The 10,926-nt window shown below is 35.9% G+C and overlaps 1 protein-coding gene across 1 annotated transcript in view; it reads right to left on the bottom strand.

Moving 5' to 3' along the window:
- Positions 1-4,315: 4,315 nt before the first annotated feature.
- Positions 4,316-10,926, bottom strand: part of INPP4B (inositol polyphosphate-4-phosphatase, type II, 105kDa) — a 702,969-nt gene continuing 696,358 nt past the window's right edge. The window contains exon 23 of the mRNA XM_006887014.1: positions 4,316-4,448. Within this exon, the coding sequence (XP_006887076.1) occupies positions 4,316-4,448 (133 nt within the window). The remainder of the gene's footprint in view (positions 4,449-10,926) is intronic.

The raw sequence follows: 10,926 nt of genomic DNA, 5'->3' as shown, positions 1-10,926 counted from the left end.
GAGTTTTGTCATATGCTGGACTGTTCTGACTGGACTGTTAGGTCATTTTAGTACATTTATTTTGTCAATTAGATCAAATGATTTCTCTCACTGAATTATTGTTGAGATCAAGCTCTTGTAGAAAAGGGGATTGCTTTATCAGAGCATAGAGAAAGCCCCAAGGAAGTATTTTTCAAGAAAAACAGCCACATGGGAAATAAATGATTAGATTGATAAGTGTGACTGAGTGTGAGTCAGTTTTAATGAAAATTTTAAATAATGATATTCAGCTGCTGTTTCATAGAATGTTTCCTCAACTCCCTGGAATGTTCTCACTGGGTCAAACATAATCATAGTAACATTTAACTTTATCTTGAATTTTTTATTCCTGAGACTCTGTTAAGTAGCTAATCCTTATATTTAATGATATTAAGAGGAAGATGTATTTGGGAACAAAACATTACATTACTCGGAAATGTCATTTTCTTGGCTCAGCTTTTCAGCCAAAATGATCTTTTAACTGGGCTTACGGATGCACCTTTTAAATAAAAATGTAGAGAGAAAGGCGCCAGTGAGACTGTTCTTGTACAAGGGAGATTTTAAAATATTTTTTTTAACATTTGTTCTTTGATTTGAAATATTTATTAGGTTAATATATATCAAAATGGTGTTCTAATGAAGGATTTTTAATATCTCAGCAAAGAAACAATATTGCTGTTTAGCTAAAATAATTTTTTCTGATAAAAACCACTTTATAAGTATGCACAAATATAAGCTTCCTTTAAGGAACAACATATGATTACACTGATCATGAATGCAAACTCATATGTATGCATATTGCAACAAGCTCTACATTTAGAAGGTTCTTTAAAATTTATTTTTAAAAAGAAATATCTTAGATATGTTTTCTAACAAATATAAAACCCTGTATTTAAATTTGCTCCCTGATCGTTATCTTTACAGTTATTTTGCCTTGAGTCCAAAGATTTCACCTTAAAAAATACAAACAAAAAATATTGCTTACAAGATTATTAACAAGTAATTTCAGGTGCTTAGAATACCATTCACGATTTGATATATTAAGGGAAGGTTCATGTGTTTTTGTTGTCACATCTCTTTACCCTAGGGAATCTCAGACTCACTGCTATCAAATTGATTTGACGCATATGACTTTGCATACGGTTTTGGAACCTCTCAAATGCATAAAAGGTGCAGAGAGCACTTCTTTTCCTGCAGAGCTGCTGTTGGATTTGAACCACCAGAGACATGTAGTCTTTGGGTTAGCAGCACAACTTATTAAAAATTACACCCTGAATCTTGAAAGTAAAAAAATGAAGTAATGATATCCAGCCTAAAATTGTCAATGGAATTTAAAAATTCAAAGATGACAGCTGGTAACTGAAATGGAGAATGAGATGTAAAATAGAATATCAAGATAATTTTGTCCAGGAGTTCATTCAGAGTACATAGTACTTTTTCATATATTAAAAAAAAGAGTAGTTTGGCAACTGCTTCACGTACAATTCCTCCAGTGAATTTAGTAAAAGAATAAATTGAAAAGTGGTGTGTTGGTTTGTTTTTTTTTTTAAATTACAAAAAAGTTATATAAGAATTATAGTAATTTTATATAATACAGGGGCTAGAGATCTATTTGCAGTTTTTATTTCAACTGCTTATCTTTCGCATCTTAGCAATCTCGGCTTTCACCTTGTCTACAGGAAGTCTCTCATACCATCCCTTGGCCATGTACTTAGTTTTAAGAGATTTATGTAAATAGATTATGACATTTCTAGGAAAGAATCATGCTCAGGATAGGGCATATTTCTTTAATTATAAGAGGAAATAATAAATTCTTAAAATGCCGACAAAATAGACTTCAATTTTTTCCAGATTTGAATGCTAAATTTCATTCTTAGCAATAAATACCATGTTCTTTTTAACTAGAATTCTCCCTTGATTTTCATGTACATTCTTTTGGAGAAGAGATAATAAGCCCCAGGCTAGAAGGTGGAGAGAGACTGTAACTGTGGTTCTGCACTTAGCTTGCTGAATGAGGGAGAACAAATCATCTGGGTGCTTTAAAGCAACCATTTTTCAAATAATGGTGTTAGACAAGAGGATCTCTTAGGCATCTTTTGATTCTGAATTTTGGAAACTCATGAATTATGAGTAACAAAAAATCTAAAATTTTATTTAATGGGAAATGACTGTTTTAATTTCTCGTTAAGAGCCAGGATGACACAAGCTGCTAGATCTTGGCTGCTATCATAAAGATTGGCGGCCTTAAACACATTCGTTAATGCCATGGAAGAAAACTCCTGGCAAATTGCTTGGATAAAATTACAGTCTAAAAAGCTCTATGACGTTTTAATTGCTAACACATCAAGTTGCCTTGTATGTAGAACTGATGCCATGCCTTCTAATAACAACTTATTATTAGTTATGATTACATGTTTTTGCAGGGATATGGGCCTAGTGGCAAGAAACTGCATTGAGATCCTGAAGTTCTGTGGTTCAAATCCACCAAGTGCTCTGCGAGAGAAGGATGGGCAGTCTCCTCCCATATGATTCACTGCCTCTGAAAACCCACCGGGGGTCAGCTATGGTCAGTTCTGACTCAACAATACATAACAACAACAGCCTAGAATGTCTTTGTGTTGTGGTGTTGGAGAAGAGTACTGAACATACCATTGACTGCCAAGAAAGCAAACAGGCCTATCCTGTAGAGGGTGAAATCAAGTTTCTCCTTGGAGGCAAGGATTTTGAAACTGTCTCACATAATTTGTCCTTAGAAAAGGACATGATGCTTGGAAGGGTAGAAGGTCAGCTCAACAGAGGAAGAGATGGATGAGAAGGATTATACAATGACTGTGGCAAAGGGGGCACTTGTGTCAGAGTTTGTGAGGTTGGCTCAGGATAGGGCCAAGTGTAGAGATGTCATTTATAGGGTCACTATGAGTTTTAGTCCACTTGAAGCATATAGAGCACACAACCTTGGTTTCACCATGCTCAGATGATGACTGAAAGGTGTGGAGTAGAGTGACCATCCCCTCCAGGAGAAAAACGTGGCAGTATGACTATAGAAAGATTTATAGTCTTGGTAACCCATTAGGGAAGCTCTCCTCTCTTCTACTGGATAGCTACAAATTGTAATTTACTGAATCTCAGTGTGTTTGATTTGTATTTTAAACTGTTAAATCATGAGTGCTTATACTTTACTGTTAGAAAATAACTCAAATATATTTTATTGACCTTCATGTACTGAATAAATGTTAAGATCAATATGGTGGGTGTTGATTTTTTGACGGTTTGTTTCTCTTTTTCCTTCTGGAATTTCTGGATAGAATGGTTCAGGTTTCAACCTGTTGTACACAGGGTGTTTATGAGTTAGACTAAACTTCATAACACCTAACAATTATTTTCTCACAGTCTCAGTTCCTTGCAGTCTTTTACTTACCTGTCAAACATTTTATATTGTCACTTTCACAGTGGACCACACAAGTTTCATTTTGAAAAGGCACCAACATTTTATGGGGTAATTTACTGCTTTCTCATCAGAAGTAATCCCACTTGATTCAATGACAAAAATATCTGTACAGTTGCACCATTAAAATGCTTTAGCAATCAAGATCTCCCATTTCTAATTTCTGTTTATTCTGATTCATAATGACTCCATAGGACAAAATAAAACTTTCTGGTAGAGTTTCTAGAACTGACTTATAAGGTTTCTAAGACTGTAATCTTTACGAAAGCGGATTGCCGCATCTTCCTCCCTGGAAGTGACTGATGTGTTTAAGCCACTGACTCTTTGGTGACCAGTTTGATACTTAGTCACTGTAACACCAAGGCTCCTTCAGTTAACTCTATGTGATTTCAATTTACTAGAAGAAATAATTAAAATTCCCCCAGACAGATTACAAAGTTATCTGTGAAATACAATCAAGTAAATTCCCTCCCCTCTGTCCCACGTTTTGGAGGGTACGAACTTACTGAGCCACCCTCTGAATCACTGTCTGCCCTTCATTTAAATGCCCCATGAATGAATCCACACATTCTGAAGAGATCCCAACTTTAAATGAACTGGAGGCTAACATACAGAAACTTCGAACTTACTTGAAAGAGCAATACAATACAAGTTACACCTTTTTTGTAAATGAATTTCTCCCAAAGTAAGAAGCTGATCGCTAATTCAAGCAATAGCACATTTTTGGCACAACATCTTTGATTACCATTCCCTGATGAACTTATAACATTAAAGAAATTTAGAAAGACCACTCTCTGGAGGTTATCCACCTGCAACGAATTTGTGGTTTTGTTTATTTACATGGCGTTAAACTTAGGTGTCAGCTTTTCCGTAAGTCCCCTCTGGAGGTCTGTAGTACTTGGGGAAAGCCATCAGCTGTAGCATGTTGAAAGCATACTTTCTGCATTTGATATTCTTCAGTACATTCTCTATGCGGCATCCTTCTCTGGTGAAGGGAAAAAGTACAACCTCATGAAACACCGGATAAAGAAATATGCTTTATTTGCTCAATGCAGAGTTGCAGCAACAGTCCAAGTAAAAATAACAAAGATTCAACTCTACATTTCAATTTTTTTTTTCACAAGTGATGATACATCTTACAAAATTAAATCCTAGGCCAGGCCCAATACCATTATTGCCCACGGAAAGAGATTCTTAATGTCTCTTTACTCTGAACAGATACTTAAGGTTTAATAAACTCTTTAAATATACTTTGCTCCACGATACAACTTCACTTTAGTTCCATAAATATATCTACCTTTTATAGCTTCTCCACAAATTAATTTTTCAAGTCTCTTTAAACACGTTAAAATCTATATGTAGCCCTAAGGATGCAGGTTCTAGGAATAAGGCATTTAATTTATTAAGTCTGGCCCTATAGATTTTTAAAGGAAAGTTTCATCTCTATTTTACTTTATTATTTTAGCTGTGCAACAGAGAGAGAAAATGGCTTCTTAACAGCCTAGTCCAAGGTTCAGCTTTAGAAAGGGAGAGGGCTTGTTCACAGACGTACAAAAGTCACAGGTGCTGAAAATGAAGCATTGAGACACTAACCAGACCTTGTTAAAAAGAATAGAAAAGTACTCTGAGAGCCAAATCAACCCAAACAATAGTTACAAACAGGTTAGTTTAATTACAAAACATAAATAGTCATTCTCTCCATAAAGTTACTTGACAGAGAAGGGTTAATTGCAGTGAAGAAATAACATAAGTCACAGGGTAAAACCCAAACAGAAGGTTCTTACAGCTGATGGCAACAAAGATATTAGCACAGTGGAAAATCAAATCTGCAACCTCCCATATCCCTCGGACTTAACTCTGGGTTTTCTTATTTTGTGCAAATTCAGTCTTAATTTCTTTAATAAATTCAATGGAAAGAGGAAAAGGAGGTTCAGAACTTCAAGCTTTCAGGATTCTGTTCTTTGTCTTATTCATAAGACAGTAATTTAAAAATTTTTCTTGAACTATTTAACAGTGGGAAATACTTTTTTTAATTGAACAAATGAACAAAATAATTGACTTAATGCATAGTGCTTTTTTTAGATTTTAGGAAAAACAAACAAAAACAGAGTTCAATTTTTTTCTTCTTTTTTAAATCTTGTGAGTCTGAAAATGTAGAAACATTACAGCATTGTCCACATAATTTCAAGTCCGTGGTCATTTGTAGAAAAGACAGGAATACGATGATAAACTTATTGGTATTTGGCTAATAGTAAAGCAAGACTTAAAATAAGCCACACAACTAACAGGTGTGAGCTGACAAGCAGCAAGGCGACAGGATAGAAGTGTCGAGAAGTTGGCTTGTTATCTGTTAGACAGCCTGTTTCAGGATCATCGGAGTCATTCAGGGCTCCCTGGGTTTGTCTGCTGTTAAACAGGGGAATGTTAACAAAGGGAGGGAAAGGAGAAAAGAAAAGAGTATAGCATTCACACAGTAAAGTAATGCAACCTTAAGCAATCTGAAAAAAAAACACAAAACCATAATCACATGCAACACAACCGTTTCAGATGCAAGCTTTTATTCTAAATAACCTTGGATGAAACCTTTGTGTATTCTGACTGCACTACCTTGTGACAAAAGTATTAATGTGCATTCCTTTGGCTTTTTGTGCAAAGGAAGAGCAGAGAAGCATTACGATGGTATTTACATGGCTTGAGTCTGTACGCACAGGGAAAAATCAAATAAGCACCATAACATCAATGAAGAAGACTGCACAAATAAAACCAGAATGTGGGTCAGTCATAAAAAAAATAAATTAAACTTTGGAAAGGGAAATGAAACACACAGGATGGACTGAAGCGAATGTTTCTGGAACACTTAAACACATCTTCTGTTCATATTGTACCTAAAATTATAATGATGTTTTGAAATGATACGGTATTTAAAATGAAAGGAGCATCTGACATGTCATCTTTGCCAACCATAATATTAATTTTTTTAATATTTTATTTTATTATATTTTGCATGTGTACCGTCAAATCTGGTCTGACTGGAACAGGAGGAGAGATTGCCCCTCTTTCTCCAGCAGAGCATCTGGTGGATTTGAACCCTGTGCCTCTGGGATTACAGTGCAGCTTCTTGCCACTAGGTCACCAGAGCTCCCTTCATAATATTAATTTTTAAAAAAGCCCTGACTATGTCCTTCTGTTAGGTTAGCTCATCAATTATGCTGTAACCTGTATATTAAATGTATTAAAACCCTCATTCCGGACTCTTAATGATAATCATAATGCCCTAAAATATATTACTTTTAAACTGTTCTCTCCCTCATTGGCTTCATTGCAGTAAACATAATGTATCCAGTTTTTCTCAGTCTTACCCCCACCCTGATGTCAGTCTCATTTTACAACAGTGGCACCATATAGTATTTGTCCTTTTGTGACTGAGATATTTCACTCAGCATAATGTCCTCCAGGGTCACCCATTTTGAATAATGCATGAGTTCAGTATACTCGGGGTGGGGGTGTGTGTGTGGGGGATTGTGTACCAATGAAGAACTTTGTCTTTTGCTTTTCAAGGAGAAGAGCGAACTGGGAGTGGGGGTGGGGTGGGTGGGGAGAAAAGTGCAACAATGAATGATTGGAAGTCCAAAATTTCTGTACATGTTCATTGAAATGAATTTTAAAAAAGAGGGGGAAATGTATTAAAACCAAGCTCACTAATCTTTACAGAAGCCTACTGTCACACATTTCCCTGAGGAGTAGCTGGTGAGTTAAAAATCACTGAATTTTTATTAGCAAGTAAACGCTTCAAACCCTGTGACACAAGTGCTCCTTTTATCTAAGTTCTTATACACTCATTGCCACTGAGTCAGAATCAACCCAAAGCTCACCCTCTAGTGGTTTGCAAAACCTCTAAATGACTCTGGAGATTGTCTGTCTTTCACAGATCACTGATGGATTCGAACTGGCTGGTTGTCAGTTGGCAGTACAACACTATATCCATGAGACTACAAGAACTCCTTTTCATTTAACTTAGTTGGGGCCATATCTACCTGGACTCTTGTAGAAAGAGAAAAGGAAATATTTTGTAGTCTCATGTTGTATATTTTGTATGTAAATAAAAGGATGATAATTATATTGCAACTTAAAAGCAGCTCCAATTATGGGAGAGCAGATGCAAATTGCAAATAATTCTTTTATGTTGTATACAACTAACAAATGGGAGGCAGGGGAACACACAACAAACCAGAACCAACAATACAAAAAGACAAAGGTTGGTTGGAGTTGATTCCAATGCCAGGTGACTCCATGCATGTCAGAGCAGAACTGGGCTTCCTGGGGCTGGGTCTTTGAAGGCCATTCTTCTGGGATGTTTCTGGGTAAAGTCAATCTACCAAATTTTAAATTTGACCTTCAGTGGTCAAGGGATGACTTCATCTGTCTCAGCTATTAGATTTTTTTTGGGAAGACAGATTACTGTTGTTCAGTCTTAGGAACAGTCGTCAAAGACAACTAATAACACTCGCCTATCTCTTTCTAAGTAGCACCTAAAAACTTCTTGTATAGAAATCTTAGGTCAAGTCTGGATAATATATTTGGACAAACTGTTGTCTTCATTATTTCAAACAGAGTTGTTTGGGAAGACCTAAGAATTATGTATCTAATGATAAAGTGAGGTCAAAACTTATTTGGAAAACAAATGGTTTATTGAGCACAAGGGAGATTTATTGTGGACTTGCACAATTCTCATTTTTCAACCTTATAAGGGACTTACTTATTTGGTCCAAGTTCTACCACATTATAGGTAGAAAATGTTCAGGCACTTTAATATATTGATAACTTTTTGATCTGGCAATTAAAAGCTCCCTTGCTTTTACTTTAATAAAATACTATAAAATTCAAAATTAAACCTGTTACCTTGCCTCCTAACAAACATTTAAAAAGAAACAAATAACAAATCAAACCTTGGTTATGCTGTATAATATTTCTTCAATTGGCTTGTTAGAGTATTAGACATTCTTACACTATTCACCTGAGAAAAATGATCTGTAGTCCTTCCTTCTTCAACTTCTGTTTCTAGAGGAGACACTTACTCACTGCCTTCACATTTGAAACCCTCTCATAGCTGACTCTCCTGCACACTGCTGAGCATGCTTGAGAAGCTGTCTTGACTGGAGAGTTGTATTCTGTTTCCAACCTGTTAACTTCCCTAGTAAAACTTAAAATCATCATACGGTCTGGGAGTTCTGTGTGGCCATTCCCACAGACTAGTAGAACCAGCTGTTGTAAATAAGCAAGAGCCCTATTAGGAATCAATTAGTAGATGTTGGAGGAAGTGGCATGTCTGACCTAAGATAAATTGATTTTGGATTGTGGATGTTATTGATGGGGACTGCTCTGCCTTGTGAAGTTAGTACAGGTCACACTTAGCTCTCCTCATGTTGGTCCCAATTCCATTTATAGATCAATATGTAATCTTATTTAGATTGCTGCTTTTTCCTGTATAATACATTTAAAATTCTCTAGTTTGTATGTGATGTGTGACTTCCAAATAAAAGCTACATTTTTTTTTTTGTTGTTAGTGAAGCAGCTTTATAATTGGAATAAACTGTTGTTTTCAAAGTTCTATCTCTGGAGTTTAGAAAAATGTGTTAAAATGCCTCAGACGTAATCATCCTACTTTCCAGCTCAAATTCAAAGCAACAAAGTCTATTCAGGTTACCATAGAACTTAAAACTTAAGGCCCATGACTGCCCAAGAATGAACACAGGCGGCCTTGGGAGTACTTCCTTATGTCCTGCTAACAACAGCGCACGTGGTCATTTCCTCACAGCCAGAAAGGAATTTTTAAGCACTTTGCAAGTGTAAAATGCAAAGGATGTGTTAAGTACTAATATTAGTCATTTTCTCACTAGGGTATTATGACAAATAAATAATTAGCGGCTGTCTTGCTCCATACTGTGACAATACAGTGTCATTAGCTTTAGCCATCACTGAGTAGCTGATCACCCTGAAAGCAAATCACAATGCGGCCTCCACGGACAATGTAACATGATCAGACAGTTAAGGGCAGTTACTGAATCTACAGGATAAAAAAATGATCTTTTCTTCAAAGACCTGTCAAGGCAATCACTTCAAATAGTAACAAGCAAAAGAAAATGTCTCGCTTTTAAACACATCACTGCCTACATGAGAAGACATTTCCCTAAATAAAACCCGGCACGCCTGACTTGATGATATTTGCTTATTTCTCCCTCCCTTCTGTCTGTGGTTGATGTTGTATTCTAGATCACAAGTCATCCACTGCAGATACCTTATCAAAACATTCAGACTCTGGAAATAAAAGCTAGAGGCTCTTATCTTTCCTGCTGAGTAATTATTCATTAATGGATTTGCTATTCGATATTTTTATTCCTTTAACCACTATAGCTCCTCAAGTTCCCCCAAAGGAAAATTACCAATTAAAACAGAATCACATAGTCTATGCTTCTGACCAGCAAACTGATTTCCTATAACGCAAAAATGAGGCTATTTGATGTTTAATTATATACTCTGGATTTGGAGTCATTTTGAAATTACAGGCTACGATTTAGAGCCATTCTTTTACATCACTTTATTTGATCAAATAAAGTTCATAGGATCAATCAATATCAATAGGGGATCATATGACAGGCCCATGATGGCTGAACAGTGTGAGATTTCAATCTGGCAGATCTGGATAGCTGATATCATCCCTGATATCAGTAAGCAAACTGTTAGTACAACCCAGATGTGACTTTTAAGACCTGGCAATATATACTTCCGAAAATATCATTGTATGCTGGCCCACTATCAGAACCAACTCCTTTGCTGAATATTATCCTAAAATTACTAAAAAGTACATTGAGGGAGAAATTCCAGAATTCAAGCTGGTTTTAGAAGAGGACATGTGACTACAGATAAAATAGCTAATGTGGAATGAATCCTGGCTGAAAGCAGAGAATATCAGAAGAATGTCTGTCTGTGTTTTATGGACTATACAATGGCATTTGACTATGTAGATGAGAACAAATTATAACTGACATTGAGAAGAAAAGGAATTTTAGAACTCTTGTCAAATGTATCATCCAGGAAGAGTGCAAACGGTTATTACAAAGACAGAAGAGGAAGAAAAGGCTAATATGGATGTGAGAAGAAATTCTGAAGATTTCACTGGAGCGTAAGAAGCCAAAGCACAAGGAAGAATTTAAGATACTAAAGAGCTGAACAGAAGATTCCAAAAGGCAGCATGGAATGATAAAGCAAAATACTACAATGAAACATGCAAGGAGCTAGAGTCGGAAAATGAAAAGGGCTGAACTCGTTCAGCATTTCTTAAGCTCAAGGAAATGAAGAACAAATTCAAACCTCAAGTTGCTATAATCAAGAATGCGTTAGGTAGAATATGAAATTATCCAGGAAGTATTAAAAGAAGATGGAAGGAATATACTGAGTCATTGTAT

The sequence above is a fragment of the Elephantulus edwardii genome, unplaced genomic scaffold, assembly GCF_000299155.1.
Source record: "Elephantulus edwardii isolate Elephantulus edwardi_28Jun2011 unplaced genomic scaffold, EleEdw1.0 scaffold00053, whole genome shotgun sequence".
NCBI classification, from domain to species: domain Eukaryota; kingdom Metazoa; phylum Chordata; class Mammalia; order Macroscelidea; family Macroscelididae; genus Elephantulus; species Elephantulus edwardii.
The sequence above is the reverse complement of the archived record's forward strand: the minus strand, read 5'-3'. Positions and strand labels throughout refer to the sequence as shown.